This window comes from Drosophila subobscura, chromosome J, assembly GCF_008121235.1.
Source record: "Drosophila subobscura isolate 14011-0131.10 chromosome J, UCBerk_Dsub_1.0, whole genome shotgun sequence".
NCBI lineage: Eukaryota > Metazoa > Arthropoda > Insecta > Diptera > Drosophilidae > Drosophila > Drosophila subobscura.
In genome coordinates, this window is record NC_048532.1 from 2,094,333 (window position 1) to 2,111,833 (window position 17,501).

Sequence of the window (17,501 nt, forward strand, 5' to 3'; positions counted from 1 at the left end):
TACGTGTGGTTCGACAATATACAAATTTGTTGTTCGTTGTTCGAATTCAAGACATACAGTGTGACCGCGGACTAAGCGATCAAATATACCGCCTGAGCTGCAGAATGACACCGAAATATACCTTTTCACTTCCAAAATATACCGACGAAAAGTATATTTTCAAAGTTTAATATTCGATTTAAATTTGCAAGCTGGTGAGGATTTATGAATGAATATTCGACAAGATTGGTTAAATTTATGGTTTATTTTGACAGTCCTAGTTTATAAATGATGGTTTCAATAAAAAAGCTAAGCAAAAATGTTAGTTGGTGTACATGGTTGCTACACGGTAACTACACATTTGCTACATATTAACGACTTATTTGAGAAGTATGGACATATTTTATATCATATTTTCTTTAATTTATGTTAAAATTCGTTGAAACTTAAGCAATAATAAATTTGTCAGACTGACATTTTTCCTACTTATTCATAAACTGAATTATAATTCTGTATTCATATTCTCGATACGACAGTCTTCAATATTGGCTGAGAAAGCTTTTCAATTTACAGAAACCCAAAGGGGGCAACGATACATGTACATATGTATGTATGTATGTATGAATCTCCTAGCGACCTAGGTCAAAGTATGACATTCACGTTTTTTTCCTATTGGTCAGGCTCTACAAAATGCCGGGCCTAAAGGGATAGCCGAGAGTTCAGTGCCTTTTCTCTTTTCAATAATATATTTTTTCACGTTCACTAAAGAAATCTTTATCTTAAGCCCGTTGTGGCAGTTTGTCTGCAGGGATGGAAGTCCCTCGGAAATAGTCAAGTCACGCTTCTCAAGCTGAATCAAGAAAGAGAGTGCACACTTTTGTTATACCCGATAATCGTATTTGAAATGGGAAATGGATGTACATATGTACATACATACATATGTACATGCGTAACGAACAGAAGGCAACATTTCCGACCCCACAAAGAATATATATGTATTCATGATCAGAATTAAAAGCCGAGTCTCTTTCTGTTCTACTCAGAGACTATAAGAGCTGAAGCCAAAAAATTTAGCATCCTGATGGCTGGGACATCACACTGACACAGGTTAGGTTAGCTTATGTTAAGGCGGTAGCTGGGGAAAGAGAAAAACCTCTGAGCAATTGTTTATTAAGGGAAGTCCCATCCTGTGGCTTGGATGTTCTTGGAGAAAATCCCCGGTTGGTCTCGGACGAAGTGGTGGACCGACTCCTCCTCTTCCTCGTCCCGACAACTTCTGCAGAAGTCCTTATGGGGTGTTGGCAGTCTAGAGGCGGGTGTACCGATCTGCCAGTGTCCCGTGATGGCTCTGCTGAGCCTATACAGCCCTTCCGAGCGTTTTTTCGATCGGCATGGCAATATACATAGATCGTGCGATCCTGCAGGTGATAGTTTGCTGCCAACGCCTCTCTGCTTTACGCTCAAAAATTTCGTGCGCTTGGAGCCTGCTCGTTGCCAAGGGCATCGCTACTTGCTCCCCTCCCTACGGTAAGAGAGGTATAGTAGTGCCTTGCCTGGCTAGTTCATCGGCGGGGTCGGTCCCATTTATGTCCCTGTGTCCGGGGACCCCGTTTAGAGACCTTCGGCAGTTAAACACAGTCTCTGAATTGCACGAAATTGAGCCTAGTGCTTTGATCGCTGCCTGGCTGTCTGAGAAGGTACACACTGAGTGTCTGTCTAGGGAAATTTGGGAGACCACGGAAATGGCTTCTTGTGTGGCCAGGACGTCCGTTAGGAACGCGCTACCGTGGTCCGGAAGCCTAAGGCAGTGGCTGATGAAAAGTGTATTTCAAAATTCCGACCGCCCCCACAAAGTGCGAAAATCTCCCATATCCACAATTTCGAAGTTAAAAGAAAAGTAACTAGTAAGAACGTTTGTGAGACGCTTCGTAGGCCTCACAGCTTTTATACTCAGCAGTATATTTGTAGATTAGTGTTTTGTTTTTCGAAGTTTCCTGAGTTATTAAAGTCAAAATGTCGTAAAAAATAACGCACAAAAATCATAATTTTTGCATTTCAAAGCCTAACATTTTGCAGACGGTAAGCTAAAACCTCAAATTGTTTGGGTATATATTATAGATGCATTCATCAGCTTTATATAAAGCCTCAGTTTATTAAAACCAGATTTAAGATAGCCTAAGTTTATTACAACCAGATTTAAGATACTTAAGTTACATTTAAGTTACATATTCGACACGATTTTGTCGCTTCGATCAGACCAGCTTTTTCTGAAAGATATGGGGCTTAGAAATGGTTTGAGGAATTTTTGTTCTATGGCATTTTTTCAACGAATTTTGAAATTTACTTTACTTTTTACTTTTTACTTTTTTCAAACAACTTGAGTATCTTACTATTGGTTGAAATGAATTTAGCCATTCTATAAAGCTGATAAATATATTAAGCTTTGAAATGCAAACATGTTGATTTTTATGAGGTATTTCTTACGAAATTTTGACTTTAAAAACTCAAGAAAAGTAAAAACGAGAAGGGACGTGTGAGACGCTTCTTACGCGTCACAACTTTTATTCCCGGCACTCAGTACATCTGTACCTTAGCGGTTTTTTGTCAAATGTTACATTTTTTTCTTCATCTGTCATCTACATCTACAACACTTCTCACGCCAACACGCTCCTTTTGCTCGCCACCCTTCCCTAGAGCCACACACTGCAGATTCATGGCAGAGGCAGAGACGCGGCAGAGGCCGCACACTACACGAAGCAGAGTGTGAATGAGAGAATGTGAAAAAAAGCAACAAAAGCTGCGAGACAGGATGCGTTTACCCACGGCAGAGGCATAGGCCGCATACTGCAGAAGCAGAGTTTGAATGAGAGAATGTGAAAAAAAATCAAATATAAGCTGCGGGACGTGGTGGGTATAGCCACAGCAAATTAATTTCTTCATTCTGGTATAATAATGATCCAATCGGATCCCAATTTGGTGATTTGGTATATATGGTCCTTCCCTACGGAATGGCGTCTTTAATTAATGCAGATGTAGTACTGAGTGCCGGGTATAAACGTTGTGACGCGTAAGAAGCGTCTCACACGTCCCTTCTCGTTTTTTTTATAAATATTGAAATCATTTATCAGCAGCAGCCACAAATAAAAGACCGTCGATGGGCAGTCTGTTCGGTGCGGTGCGGTGTGGGTCACTGAGGAATGCGCGAAATCAATGAGCGATTGTGTGTCATGTTTTTTATACCCGGTACTCGAAGAGTAAATAGGGTATATTGTATTTGTGGGGAATAACGGTTGTATGTAACGCACAGAAGGAAACGTTTCCGACCCCATAAAGTATATATATATTCTTGATCAGCATCAATAGCCGAGTCGATTGAGCCATTTCTGTCTGTCCGTCCGTCCGTCCGTCCGTCCGCCTGTCCGTCCTTATGAGCGCCTGGATCTCAGAGACCATACGAGCTAGAGCCACCAAATTTTGCATCCAGACGTCTGTATGCTCACACTGTTACAAGTGTATTTAAAAAATGAGCCCCGCCCCCTTCCGTGAGTCTGCAGTGTGTTGCTCTAGGGGAGGGTGGCGAGCTAAAGAGGCGTTGGCGTGAGGAGTGTTGTAGATTTAGATGACAGATGAAGAAAAATTTAAAATTTGACAAATAACCGCTAAGGTGCAGATTTAGTACTGAGTGCCGGGTATAAAAGTTGTGACGCGTAAGAAGCGTCTCACACGTCTCTTCTATATAAAAGCTAGAGCCACCAAATTTTGAATACAGATGGCTTTATGCTCTCACTGCCACAAGTGTATTTGAAAATTTCGAACCGCCCCTTCCGCCCCCGCAAATCACCATATCTATCAGATCACTGAATTGGGATCAGATTGGATCATTATTATTGCGAGAATGAAGAAATTAATTTGCAGTGGCCCTTTCACTCGCACTTGCAAACAGCATAGCTAGTAGAGCACTTTTGCCGACGGCACCTCCTTATATAATTACTTCTCACACGTTCTTCCTTCCTTTTCAGTTGTTTTATGTCGCGTGCTTCATAGTGAGCTCTTCAAGTAATTTGGTTATTCTATTGGGTATACTAGAGAAGCAAGGAATTTTTTAGTAAAATAAATTATGTTATATTAGGAAAGATTGCAGTCGACTACCGGATAGGGCATTATAGAGCACTATAGGGCGTTAAAGAAAAGTGAACCTTTAACTTTGCATACATGGTGGTGTGGAAAATAGTTAAAAAGATAAGTACAGCATACTCTTACAAATCTCCTTTCCAACAAAACAGCGAGCGTAGCCGCCGGTAGCTAGCTAGTAGTTCCATAAGCATACAACATACTGCAATACTAATGTTTACTCTTTGCAACTGTAAAATTATCTCAAGATTTGGTTTGACATTGTTTAAATATTTCATTACATTACATGAACTATAATTATATATTGGGAACAAAATTTTCGCAGTTTTACGAGTTCCTTGCTCTAAATATGTCTTTTAGCCACTTCGCAATTTTTGCAAACCTCAAGCTTACTGGCACCGAAGGCTGTCTCATAATCCCTTATATTACCTTCTTCGTATGCGAATTTGAAACAACGAATATTGCTCTTGGTTCTGAAGCCAACTCCGCGGTGTTGGCGTTTAGTGGTTCCCAGCGTCAAAATCGACTGCAGTGCCTTATTCGGGGCCTCCAGGTCTTCACTATCATCTATTCTTGAATAATATTTTTACTCACGGATCCTAATATTTTTTACTTTTTCACTTACTCTTATCCTGCGACGTCTGCTGCACCGGACTTATGATGGAAATGTTTCCAAAGCTTTCCCAACCATTTTCGGACGGCTTGTTGGATCTCCTTTGAGTGGACGTGGCCAGAGCTAGCTGCCTGGCCCTTGTCTTGGTTCCACTGAACGGCGTATTGGGTGGCAGCTCCATGCACACCACCTGAATCAACTCAACTCTGAGTTTGGGCAGGTTGCGCACAAGTCTCTGCAGGTTTCCCCTGGTGATGATGTTCTTAGCCTTCATTCTTATTGAAACCGGAGTGTCAGGCCTGTGTTTGAAAGCAGTCCCTTTCGTCTGCTCTTGGGTTTTCTTTAACTTGCCCGCAGCTCCTCCACCTCCTCTAATGTGTTTGGGTTTTACTAGACCTGCTAGTGCCCTCTTTTGAGAACTTGTGACGTGGGGTTCAACAGCGACAGCCGGCAACTTCGTTTTTGATATTTTCGTCTCCGGGTGATGGCACGATGGGGCGGGATAAGGAGTTACTTTACCTATGAGAGTCTTCCCTGTTGTTCCTCCAGATTTAACAGGTTGCGGCTGAGACTGAGGCTGGGGTTTATTGACAAGCCCGAATGATTGATTTTTTGAAGGCCCAAACACCGGAGCATTCTCTTTCTGGATGTTCGGTGGCGGTGTGAATATTTCGCTGCTATAAGCAAATTTATAAACCTGTGTAGGCACCGAATGCACCTGCTGACCACGACGAGAAGTTTGTTTGTCTATTGTTTGATCCTTTTTGGATGCCTTCCATTTTAAAAAGCGCTTTAAAAAAAGCTCCTTGCGTGTCGATTTATTCGCCTGCGGAGCAACGACGTTCAGTTTAGTGGCCTCGTTCTCGAAAAGAGTTGAACAAACACCATTTTTGCGGTTTCTCTGAAAGTTATCTTGGCGTTGCATGGTACGCGCCACCTTCTGCTTATCCATATTTTTACCCCTTAAACTTCGAAAAGGTAGCTTTTTATGTAATTCTTTGTAATAGCGTTCCATTGAGGGAGTTTATCCAGAAATGAGTTTTTATAAAAATAGAAAATAATAAAAAAGTTTTGGACAGATGGCGCCGGTTTGTACTAGAGCTGCACAAGAAACGATAGAACTATCGATGGTAATGTAAACATAAACATAAAAAATATTTAAAAAATATCATATAGGTGATTTACATATTTTTCTTGAATATCCAAATTATATAAAATATATAACTGCAAAAATATTGAAATATTTGAAATGTTTTGTGTTTTTGTTTTGTATGTATTTGCTGAAATTAAATTTCGCTCGCAGCGGTAATTGAAAATAGTTCCCAATAAGAAAACAGAAACTTTAAAAACTTTCTAGCAAAATTTGCAGTATGTTTTGCTAGCTGCAGAGTGTGACCAGAGGTGAAAACCGCATTCCGTACGGTTACACTTCTCAGGCAGCTGTGTTGTTTTGTTTACCTTTTTGAAAATGTGGGAAAATTGAATAAAAAGTTAATAAAACAGTGAATAAGAAATGAATCGAAGCAAGAAAATACTTATTGTAGGATGTGTGGCTCTTTTAATAGCGCTAGAGGAGGAAAATCAACGTAGAAAGCGCTTTACTATTTGGTTAGGCTAACTAGGCTTATTTTTTTTTTGTATTTAATCGCCACAGCGAAATTGGTTGGTCGCAGAGATGAGTCCGCATTGACCAGGTACTTCAGTTTTGTGTTGAATATTATAAAAAGTTACTGAAAATTTTGAACTGAAAAAAGAGTTGTTTGTCGAACGAACACTAGAATTGTTTGATTGACTAGGCTTAATATGACAAAAAAAAAGTATCCCGACATAAGTATAGTTTTAATTTAAAAAAATATCGATATATTGATATATTTTTGACAACCCTAGGCCAAAGGTTCACTTGAAATACCAAAACAATACAATAGCGATAAAGTGCTGTAGCTAAGAAAAACATAATTGCACATTGGTAAACTAGTAAACACTAGCAGAATGGGTACACCTCGCAGGGGATTCAACCATTTCCAGCCATACTCCCAGGAATTCCGACACTATCCATCCCAGGCCTGTGAATATATGTCGCAGAATGTTGGCGGACAAAATAACCAGCAACAAGCGCCAGATCAACCCCATTTTGGCTTCTACGAGGACAAACAGAGTATCTCACAGCAAAAGCCAAGCACACCACATTTCTATCAGAATAAGGCGCCCCAGGAGCAAATGCACCGATCCCGGCCTCAACAGCAACAGCCATATGGCCAGGGCCGAGGTCGTAACTTTGGCAGAGGGAGAGGGGGCTTCAATCGAGGGTCCAACCACCCCTTTAAGGATCAAGGCTCCCAATACTTTCATCCCTCCATGCTAGAGGATCCTTGGCGCGACCTAATGAACCGCCACAATGCCATCCACTCACCAAGCGCGGGTGAGAAACAAGCCGGTGTTAATGTAACTAGTTTGTAAAATATTATATATTAGGCAACTATTTCCAATAAAAAGAAACTCGTTTGTACAGTAAGTTGTTAAATTATAAAGTCCACATGGGACGTGTCCCGAGAGCAGTGGCATCAGAAGCGTTGCTGCTGTAGCTGTTTCTTCTCCAGATACTTCTCCCAGTCAGCAGCAATGCGGTTGTAAATGCCCATTGCAGACCGGGCATCTTCTACGGAGTTGTGCTCGCCGGTTTGGATTTCCTGGCCGAGCACGGCCATGGTGAGCCGCTTTAGACTTGGAGTATGGCCGTTGGAGACGAGTTTGCAGAGTGGCTTGTAGCGCGAAGTGTCGCGAATCTGTTCGAAAGGATGCTTTATGTTCAGGACGGCGAGATCGTTGCGCAGGGCGTGGCCGACGAGAATTTTGCCGTGTATCATCTTAACAACCTCGTTCTGGACGGTGGCAAAGTCTTCTGCATTCTCAATATCATGCGGGCGTATGCCCGAGACGCTGGTGCGATAGTCTGTAACCGGCTGGCGCGGCTTTACGTGCTTGTCCAGCAGAACATGGCCCGCAATATTCACAATCGAGACTCGGGCCAGCATGTCCTCCTGCCCATTGTGGCCCACTCCCACCATTTCGCAGTCCATGGCCAAATAACGATTGCGTTGGGCCATCTTCCTCTGGCGTGTACGTGCAGATTTGGTCAGATGCTCGGAGTCCGGTGCAGTTCCGTCCTCAGCCGCTTTAGCACCATGCACCTTGTTATCGCTGCCCGAGACAGTGGCAGCCAGCCAATTAGATCCGGCAGCGCGTCTGTACACATTTGGTTGCTGCATCTGCAAGTGTTCCATTGATATATGAAGCCTACAACTTTTTGGTGAACCCACAGTTTTTTCCCTGCTGTTGCTGCTGGTCCTGCTAGTTTTAGGCTTGTTGCCGAACCGCATCTGATCCGGCTCTGACGACGACATCGCAATGTCCTGAAGCAGAAACAAAGTATACAGGTATATCAATACACTCTGGATTTATTTTTGTCGAAACACACGATTTTGAGGTCCAGTGTGACCGCGGAGTTATCGAAGAAAATATACCATCAGACCGTCTGAAATGTGCCGAAATATACCTTCTCAATTTCAAATTATACCGTAAAACTTAGATAATTTTCCTCGATGTTGATATTCTGTGTATTCTAGAATTATTCGATGCATCAATAAATTGTACACAACATTGGATGTTTTCCATGACTTCTTTTAACCAAAAAAGAATATAAATATGACGAATATGATGACCAAAAGAGTCTATCGGTATACATCGATTTATCTTGTTTTTACTGAATTCGATAGACGGCGGTCACAGAAACTCTTACTTAAACTTATTATTTGTTTATTATAACAATTTTTGAATATGTACGCCGCAAAATGAAAAGGAGTCATTGCCACACAGAAATTCAGCGGTGGTCCAAGAACCCCACAACCTTAGCAAGTGCAACATCTGAAGCCCATGGCCCATTTTTCAACCGTGTGCCCATTCCGATTGAACATTGATTTGTACTGGCTGATGGTTTGCGAACGGATGAACAGAAGAGCAGAAGTGCAGAGCTGAATGACAATGGCCGGCCACCAAATGCAGATGCAATCCTTTCACACTCGCTGCGGCCGCTTCATCAGATTGTATAATGGCAACCGTTCGGCGCAGCGCTCGATGCGAGATTTCAGCCATGCCCTGGTGTTCAGTGCCGAGCCGCTGGAAGACGATGTCCTCTTCGAAGTGGTAATTGAGAAAAAGGTGAGTGGCAAGGCGACCTAGCAGATCAGGATATGTTTTTAGCTCGATATTATTTCTTGAAGAACACATCTTGGGGCGGCAGCATCGAGATTGGAGTTACGGCCGAATCTCCAGACGATTTAGAACTGGTGGCATGCGCCACTGCTATGAGGAACGGCACCTGGGTCATGTCGGGAATCGATGTCCGCAAGGATGGTCGTCGCCTGTTCGAATTCTATGGCACGGACCTGGAAACGCTCAACGAGAGCGACCGTGTCGGTGTCATGCGCACCTCCAGCAACGATCTCGTCTTCTATGTAAATGGTGAATCTCAGGGCGTGGCCGCCAAGAACATGCCAAAACCACTCTGGGCCCTCGTCGATCTCTATGGCCGATGTGTACAGGTTTCATTGTGTCCCCGCGACGTCCACGGCGCAGGAGAGGTACGAATGGATCAGGCCATTTTCTTGATCGCTAATATTAGTTGACATATTGCATAGTTACTGGACTCGCCACTGCAGCAGCCGTTGCAGCAGGTTATCCAGAATCTGGACGTGGCCATGAACGTAGACGTCAGCGTAGACGGCACCAATCTGACGGCCTTGGGTATGCTCAATCTGAATGGAGGAGGTGCCACTGCAGGCTCCGATTACTATGATGTCAACGATCGCCTGCGCTTCCACACCCGGTGTGGATCGCTGGTCAAGCTGTCACCAAACTTTCGCTCCGCTGAGCGACGACGTCCCCTGGACGAGTTCAACAATGGCGTGGTGATGACACATCGTCCGCTGCGGGACAACGAACTCTTTGAGATACGCATCGACAAACTTGTGGACAAGTGGTCTGGGTCCATTGAGGTGGGTGTGACAACCCACAATCCAACCGTTCTGCACTTCCCGGCGACCATGACGAACATGCGCTCGGGCACCATCATGATGTCCGGCTGCGGCATCCTCACCAACGGCAAAGGCACCCGCCGCCAGTACGGGGAGTTCAACCTGGACGAGCTGCGCGAGGGCGATCGCGTGGGGATGATGCGGAAAGCCAACGGTAATCTGCACTACTACATCAATGGCCAGGATCAGGGCGTGGCTGCCACGCGGGTGGCCTCCACTTTGTGGGGCGTCATCGATCTGTACGGCATGACCATCAAAGTTACCATTGTGGACCGCGATGAGCGCGAGCAGCAGAACCTCGTCACCAGACGCAACAACATCGTAGCCGGCATGAGCTCATGCTCTGGCGGCAGCACTCTTCAGCAGCAACAACTCCAGCAGCAGTCAGGCACTCCCACTCTAAGCCTGCTCAGTCCGGAGAGTGAAATGAATGTGGCTAGAGCCTCTCGTGAGCTGAGCGAGACCATATCGAGCACACGTGCCATTGCGCGGAACGATGACCGCCTGACATTCCATCACATATGCGGCACTCATGCGACAGTCACGCAGAGCGGCCGCACAGCTTTGCGTCCTAAGTGAGTGAAGGATTTTCATTGAGTTTGACTATCGCCTCAACTTTTCCTTTACCTTTACTGTGCCAGTGCCGCCGATGACTTCAACAATGGCGTAGTCCTCACGCGGCGTCCACTGCGGCCGAACGAACTCTTTCAGGTTCGACTCGAGCGTGTGGTCACCAAGTGGGCTGGCTCAGTGGAAATGGGCGTGACCACGCACACTGCCGACGAGCTGGACTTTCCCTTTACCATGACCAATGTTCGGTGAGTCTTCCCTTTCATTCTTCTAGAGTCTAGACTCGTAGAAAATTGCAATCTAAGGTAATCCAACTTTAATATGTAGATCTGGGACTTGGATGATGACGGGCAATGGGGTCATGCAGAATGGAGTCACTGTAATCGAACAATATGGTCAGAATCTGGACCGTCTGCAGGTGGGCGACCGCGTGGGCGTGGTGCGCAAGGACGACGGCACCCTGCACTTTTGGGTGAACGGCGTGGATCAGGGGCCAGCCGCCAGCAATGTGCCGGAGCGTGTCTACGGGGTGATCGATCTGTACGGCCAGGCAGCCCAGGCGAGCATTGTGGATACCTCGGAGTGCGGAAGCCCGGACACGGGCAACTCGACCATCTCGAACACGACGCTGTACAGCGAGGTGCCTCTGCGCTTCCACAGCATTCATGGCGCAAATGCGGGCATATCGAACAGCGGCCTAACTGCCTCGCGGCCCAATTCCCTGGCCGAGTTCAATGATGCGATTGTGTTCAGCAACCGTCCGCTGCGGCAACGGGAGCTCTTCGAGGTGGAGCTGGAGACGATGGTGCGGCATTGGTCGGGCAACATAGAGATTGGCGTGACTGGCACGCGTCCGGAGGACATCCAGCTGGCGCCAAATGCCACCGATTTAGAGGCCAATGATACGATCATTCTGTGCGGGCCCATGATCTTCCACAATCGCAAGACCATTCGCACGAATATTCTGCTAGATCTGGATACCCTGGGCCCCAGCACTCGGGTGGGCGTGATGCGCAACGGGGACTTTATCCACTTCTTTGTGGATGGCATGGACCAGGGCCCGGCCTGCGAGTGTCATGCCCCCAACATCTGGGCCATCATTGACCTGTACGGGCAGTGTGCGCAGGTCAGTCTGACGCAGAACCAGCTGGACATACGTGCTCCGTATGCTACCAGCGAGAATTCGCAGAGCTGCCAGGCCACCTCAGTCATACAGCATCCCGCCATGGAGACGAAGCACCGCTGGACCTGTGTCTCCGGCAACGTGAGCCTCACCAAGGACTGGACCGAGGCCTCCCGCTTTACTGGCTCCACCGCCGCCCTCTCCCACTGCCTAGTCTTCTCCGAGCACCCGCTGAGCGTGGGATCGCCCTTTGAGATAAAGCTGACGTCCATTAATCCCATGTTTGCGGGCTGCCTCAGCATTGGCGTCACGGATCTGAACCTCAGCGATGAGAGCGTGCGCAAGAAGCTGCCCACTAGTTTGAAGCGCATCCCTGCCAACGTTTGGTATGTAACTGGGAACGAAGTGAGCTTCAACTCGAGCTGTCTGCAGCGTTCGTTGGCCTCGCTGGAGTGGCTGCGCGTGGACGATCGCATCACGCTGGAGCGCGTGGAGAATTCCGCCCTGAACATGCTTCTCAACTCGGAGAACGTGAACATCCAGTTCCAGAATATACCCAACGATGTGTACGTGGTTGCCGAGCTGCGCGGATCGACAATGGGTGTCCAGGTGATCTCTGCGCAGGGGCCGGCCTCACCACTGCGGCCCTGCAGTCTGCGGCTGCAGGACTCAATGGACTTTGGCATCGACCCTCTCAATAAACAGGACAGCTCCATGCTGGAGTCGATCGACTCCGAGGCCCAGAACTATGAGTTCGTGGACATAACGCAAAAGAATGCGCGTCTCAGCGAGGATCGACGCAGTGCGGCGAGATCAAAGTCGTACAATCAGGCGATGGTCTGCCTAAACAAGCCGCTGTGCAAGGGCGAGAGCATCAGCATTAAGGTGGATGCTCTGAACAACAAGTGGAAGGGAACCCTGGGATTGGGCGTGCTCTCGGCCTGCCCCCCTATTTTGCCCATCTCCCTGCTGGACTTCAAGCGCAGCTGCTGGCTGGCCACCCACGACTATGTGAACATCAATGGCCAGGTGCTGGCCTCTAAGTACGGCGAGGCTCTGGACCAAATCCAAGTGGGAACAGTCATCACATTGACGCTCACCCATGCGGGAATGCTGAGTGAGTGCGCCAGTCAATTCTTTCGTATCGATTTTGGAATATGATTATCTGATTATCTTTGTCTGTATCTGTATCTGTATCTTTTAGTCATTATGGTTGGGTCAACGAATCTGGAGGATTTGGCCAGCGGACTGCCCAATCATGTGTATCCCGTTTTTGATGTGTATGGAAAATGCGAAAAGATCACCTTGATCACTGGCAGCGATGCCGCGCGTAATGGCAACGCCAATGGTACCCCCATTATGGAGGCACCTGAGGCACTGGAACTGGACAATGCTGGCATGCCGCAGCAGTGCGAGAAGGCGCACTTGGAAATGCACGAAAAGGAGAAGGATACGGAGCAGATGAGCGAATCTGCCAGAGATGGTCCGTCCACATCGGCTGCTCCTTCGAATGCCATGTGAGTATTAAACGATCAACGTGGATTCTATATTGACTTGACTTGTTTTCCCTGAAGGACACGCTCGGTGATGGAGAGCGTCTCTGAGAATCTACTGCTGAACATCTCCATTAAGAATCGAACTTTGGAGCAGCAGAGAAACGAAATGGGTGGATCCTCATCAACTTGGTGAGATAACTGTGGAGTACTTTAATGTGGTGTTACATGACTCATTCGTTACATCTCCCATCGACAGCTGCCTGCGCGAGTCTCTGCAGCTGCAGCACAACACCAACTTGAATATACAACGCAGTCAGAGCACTCAACGCTTTCAAAACTCGCTGAATAGCTCCACGACAGCAGCAACTTCCGGTAGTGGGGGTGGGGCCGGTGGGCCTAGTGGTTCCGCGGGCAATGCTCAGCACCTGAGCAACTCGAGTGTGTACGACACCAACAAGGAGTACGACGAACTGCCGATTCCAGCCTTGACGAATTCCGCCTCAGTTGGCGATGGGGCGGCCACGGCGGTGGTGAACATGTCAGCCACGTCGGCCCCAGAGCAGAGTGAGAACAATGCCGCGGCGTCGGAGCTGATTGGTGGCCAAGAGAGGGAATTGAGAGAGCTGTCAGGGGAGATGGCGGGCTCGATCGATAATGTTCTGGAAGACGATGAGATCGACTACATGAACCATTTGCTGTTGCTACAGCAATTACAGCAAAACGAGTACACGCGCCACCATCTGATGCCGGATCCGACATCGCTGTTGAACTTGGACCTGAATCTGCCGTCTCTCAATTCGCTAGAGTTGGATTCGAACTCTTCCGTCCACCTGCGCGCCGAGTCCCTGCGCTCCGCAAACGCAGCCAGTCTGGACCAGAACGATTGCGAGTATCTGCGCCAGGTGAGGCGTTTCTGTGCCTCGCTGGTTCTGCCGCAGGCCTTCTTCGACAGCCGCCTGGACCCAATTTGCTTTTGTCTGAAGTGTAGCGGACCCAGCAATGGGATCGGCGACAAACTGGAGGGCTGGGTCTACTTCAAGCTCAACCAGCAGACGGTGAATGTGCAGAGTACCTCCGTGACAGCAGCTTCGCCTGGCGGCGGCTCCTCGTCCACGGCTGCCCAGGTTCATTTTGATCTCAACGGTGACTGGCTGCCGTTCTATCATATGACGCGGGTCGACAAAATTCGGGCCATATTGGATCGCGGTCAACCGCTTCCGTTGGAATCGGACGCCGAAGATGAGACGGCCGCTGCCGCAGCTGCGGCCACGCACAAAGACGAGCCGGGCACCCGCCTGGAACTATACTACTCTCCCAACGCCACGGTTATTGAACCCGTGCTTCCGCAGCACCACTATGTATCCGAGCAGGGACTGCATCGAATTTCCACCTCGTTCGAGGTCTATGTCCGTCGCCAGTCCATTTCCGGGGTAACCACCGGGAGGGCGGCCGCCGAAGCCAAGCGGCGCAGCATGGGCTCTGACTCGGGGTCGGGCTCGGTCCAAGCACACGGCGCCTCGCCGCCTGCTCCTAGCGAATCTTCGGTGCATTTGCTAAACGATCTGTGCTGGTTCACCAAAGAGGCTGGCGCCTGCATAATAAACGCCTTGATAATTAAATTGGACCGTATCGAAGAGCAGGAGCAGTGAGAACTGATCACGCGATCGTTATACACTGCTCACGGTCGGCTTACATATGTATGTATATTTGTATGGGCTCGGCACGGCCCTATCTATTGTGCATAGAAGAAGGCTCTGCCCTGTCGCCGAGCCCTGATGTACAGACATATGTATATATGCCTGAATCTCATTAAATACTATCCATTGTATTAACGCCTAGCTTCACACCCCCAACCGCATTCGCATTCCTCTTTGTAAACGAGTTTTTATCGTCTTGTAAGCGCCAATAAAGTTAATCGCAAAATTAAGCTAAATCTAATTTGGTTTAAAAAGGAGAGAAGAACGCTTGACTATGAAGGTTGATTCTTGAAAGTCGCAATATTTGATAGTAGATATCTGACACTTTCAGCTGATAAAACGAGAAGGGACGTGTGAGACGCTTCTTACGCGTCACAACTTTTATACCCGGCACTCAGTACTACATCTGAACTTTAGCGGTTATTTGTCAAATTTTACATTTTTTCTTCATCTGTCATCTACATCAAAAACACTACTCACGCCAACACGCTCCTTTAGCTCGCCACCCTCCCCTAGAAACACACACTGCAGAGTCGTGGCAGAGGCAGAGGCAGCGGCAGAGGCAGCGGCAGAGGCAGTGACGTGTCAGGGGCCAGGCCATAAACAGCGCTTAAGCAGAGTGTGAATGCTGCGGGACGGGGTGGGTTTGGCCACTGAAAATTAATTTCTCCATTGTGGCTATAATAATGATCCAATCGGATCCCAATTTAGTGATCTGATAGATATGGTCATTCCCTACGGAATGGCGTTTTTAGTTTTATGTTATCTTTACAATTGTAGATTTGGGAGGTTTTCGCCTTTTTGCGGGGGCGGGGCTTATTTTTGAAATACACTGGTTTCAGTAAGCAGCATACAGCAGTCTGGTGCCAAAATTTGGTGGCTCTAGCTCTTATAGTCTCTGAGAACTAGCCGACAAACAAGACGGACAGACGGACGGACGGACAGACGGACGGACGGACAGACGGACAGACAGACATGGCTCAATCGACTCGGCTATTGATGCTGATCAAGAATATATATACTTTATGGGGTCGGAAACGTTTCCTTCTGTGCGTTACATACAACCGTTATCCGCACAAATACAATATACCCTATTTACTCTTCGAGTACCGGGTATAAAAAAGACATGTTGATTAATCTCATGCGTTCAGCATGCCGCGTCTGCAGTGCAGTTTTTCTTTGTCGGGGCTTTTAGAAAATGAATAGGCTATTGTATGCGCGGCTTAATAGCTATGATAACCAGCACGTAAAATACGCGCCTTTCTACTTTTTTACAAGGTAATTGTAAAATTGGTCCCCCCTACTCACGCGGATCTCTATAGCTACCGTAACGGACGAAAAATGTAAATATCTTCATATCTGTAGAATGGATCAAAATGTACATATGTATGTATGTACATATGTATGTGTGTATATTCGAATGCAAAAGCTCGGATATAAACTCAACGCTAAAGTGTTAACCATACCAATATAAAACATTTCTAGACCCCCCTAATTGTTTTATTCGATTATTGTTTTCTATCAGCTGATTTATGAGAAAGCTTCAAGCGGTAACGTTATCACTGGTAATTCGGAATGAATTTTGAAGAAAATTTTGGTTTTTGGTTTCCACCTTTGGAAACAGGGACAAGCTTTATAAATACTATGATACCTCTGCACTATCAATCTCAATGGAAAATTGGGTTTACTATATTTCGTCCCGTAAAAGCACAAACGATGCATTACATCCTGGATGCTCAGTTGTGGTCTCATTCCAGATGATATTTAACAAATTACGATCGGAGATTGAATTTGCAAGATATTCTGTAAGCCACACTTTTGAATGATCAATTGGGTATGAAAAAGCTTTCCGCAAGATGCAAGACGACATCCTCGTGAATAACCCCCAACTGACCAGAGAAAAACTGAGAAAATACAGTGGGTTCTCAGGGTAGTTCTGAGACAAAGCCGGCTAATGTGGGTTTAAAAAAAAGTTTAGTAAAGTTTAATGTACATTTATATTCTTGATCAGCATAAATAGCCGAGTCGATACAGCCATGACTTTCTGTCTGTCTGACTTGTTTGTCGGCTAGTTCACAGAGACTATAAGAGCTCGAGTCACCAATTAGGAACAGATTGGATAATTACACTACTCGACCAAATCCAACTTTTAATTATGCTTCGAACCTAACCGACTTTTTCTGCTTTTAAAAAACTTTAAAAAAAGTTCTGTCATAGAAAAAAAAAACGAGAAGGGACGTGTGAGACGCTTCTTACGCGTCATAACTTTTATACCCGGTACTCAGTACTACATCTGTACCTTAGCGGTTTTTGTCCAATTTTAAATTTTTTCTTTATCTGTTATCTACATACATCTACAACACTTCTCACGCCAAAACGCTGCTTTAGCGCGCCCCCCTTCGCTTGAGCCGCACACTGCAGAGTCACGGTAGAGGCAGAGACGCGGCAGAGGCAGAGGCACAACCCGAAGCAGAGTGTGAACGAGAGAATGTGCAAAAAACAAATATAAGCTGCGGGACGGGGTGGGTTTACCCACTGCAAATTAATTTCTTCATTCTGGCTATAATAATGATCCAATCGGATCCCAATTCGGTGATCTGATAGATATGGTCCTTTAATTTTCTTTTCTCTTAAAAAACCTAGCTTTGGAGGTTTTGGCCCTCTTGCGAGGGCGGGGCTCATTTTTGAAATACACTTGTAACAGTGTACGCATACAGAAGTCTGGATGCAAGATTTGGTGGCTCTAGTTTTTATAGTCTCTGAGATCCAGGCGCACAACAACGGACGGACATTATTATATAA

The 17,501-nt window shown here is 46.5% G+C and overlaps 4 protein-coding genes and 1 long non-coding RNA gene across 8 annotated transcripts; 3 read left to right on the plus strand and 2 right to left on the minus strand.

The window, feature by feature from the left end:
- The first annotated feature begins 578 nt into the window (after window positions 1-578).
- On the plus strand, window positions 579-14,935 carry LOC117894876. The gene is made up of 3 exons (XR_004648891.1): window positions 579-589; window positions 4,156-4,158; window positions 14,786-14,935. It is a non-coding gene; the product is annotated as an uncharacterized LOC117894876 (long non-coding RNA).
- Window positions 4,311-5,832, minus strand: LOC117894872 (guanylate kinase-associated protein mars-like). 2 transcript variants are annotated; one of them, XM_034802139.1, is made up of 2 exons: window positions 4,736-5,832; window positions 4,311-4,682 (listed from the first exon to the last, which is right to left on the minus strand). In XM_034802139.1, exons 1-2 carry the CDS (start codon window positions 5,736-5,738, stop codon window positions 4,678-4,680), a joined length of 1,008 nt encoding a protein of 335 aa, XP_034658030.1. In that variant the 5' UTR covers window positions 5,739-5,832; the 3' UTR covers window positions 4,311-4,677. The 2 variants fall into 2 exon arrangements, with proteins under 2 accessions (XP_034658030.1, XP_034658029.1); XM_034802138.1 differs by having other exon boundaries at window positions 4,311-4,677; window positions 4,736-5,830.
- Window positions 6,616-7,195, plus strand: LOC117894874. The gene has a single exon (XM_034802142.1). The coding sequence runs from the start codon at window positions 6,713-6,715 to the stop codon at window positions 7,178-7,180; it is 468 nt and encodes a 155-aa protein (XP_034658033.1). The 5' UTR covers window positions 6,616-6,712; the 3' UTR covers window positions 7,181-7,195.
- On the minus strand, window positions 7,171-8,219 carry LOC117894873 (RNA exonuclease 4). Of its 2 annotated transcripts, none has more exons than XM_034802140.1 (2): window positions 8,199-8,219; window positions 7,171-8,133 (listed from the first exon to the last, which is right to left on the minus strand). In XM_034802140.1, exon 2 carries the CDS (start codon window positions 8,122-8,124, stop codon window positions 7,285-7,287), a length of 840 nt encoding a protein of 279 aa, XP_034658031.1. In that variant the 5' UTR covers window positions 8,125-8,133; window positions 8,199-8,219; the 3' UTR covers window positions 7,171-7,284. The 2 variants fall into 2 exon arrangements, with proteins under 2 accessions (XP_034658031.1, XP_034658032.1); XM_034802141.1 differs by having other exon boundaries at window positions 7,171-7,989; window positions 8,041-8,205.
- LOC117894868 (neuralized-like protein 4) lies at window positions 8,523-14,935 on the plus strand. Of its 2 annotated transcripts, XM_034802129.1 has the most exons (9): window positions 8,523-8,707; window positions 8,764-8,938; window positions 9,001-9,360; window positions 9,418-10,388; window positions 10,455-10,631; window positions 10,711-12,623; window positions 12,711-13,023; window positions 13,081-13,191; window positions 13,259-14,935. In XM_034802129.1, the coding sequence occupies exons 2-9, from the start codon at window positions 8,777-8,779 to the stop codon at window positions 14,649-14,651; spliced, it is 5,400 nt and encodes a 1,799-aa protein (XP_034658020.1). In that variant the 5' UTR covers window positions 8,523-8,707; window positions 8,764-8,776; the 3' UTR covers window positions 14,652-14,935. The 2 variants fall into 2 exon arrangements, with proteins under 2 accessions (XP_034658020.1, XP_034658019.1); XM_034802128.1 differs by having other exon boundaries at window positions 8,523-8,938.
- Window positions 14,936-17,501: the final 2,566 nt, after the last annotated feature.

Bases quoted from the DNA above. Each gene is read 5' to 3' on its own strand.
- LOC117894874 (XM_034802142.1), top strand. From the start codon at position 6,713: ATGGGTACACCTCGCAGGGGATTCAACCATTTCCAGCCATACTCCCAG.
- LOC117894872 (XM_034802138.1), bottom strand. From the start codon at position 5,738: ATGGAACGCTATTACAAAGAATTACATAAAAAGCTACCTTTTCGAAGT. The intron at 4,678-4,735 runs GTAAGTGAAAAA...ATTCAAGAATAG, and splicing joins GCAGACGTCGCAGGATAAGA to ATGATAGTGAAGACCTGGAG.
- LOC117894868 (XM_034802128.1), top strand. From the start codon at position 8,756: ATGACAATGGCCGGCCACCAAATGCAGATGCAATCCTTTCACACTCGC. The intron at 10,389-10,454 runs GTGAGTGAAGGA...TTACTGTGCCAG, and splicing joins CGCACAGCTTTGCGTCCTAA to TGCCGCCGATGACTTCAACA. The intron at 10,632-10,710 runs GTGAGTCTTCCC...TTTAATATGTAG, and splicing joins TTTACCATGACCAATGTTCG to ATCTGGGACTTGGATGATGA.
- LOC117894873 (XM_034802140.1), bottom strand. From the start codon at position 8,124: ATGTCGTCGTCAGAGCCGGATCAGATGCGGTTCGGCAACAAGCCTAAA.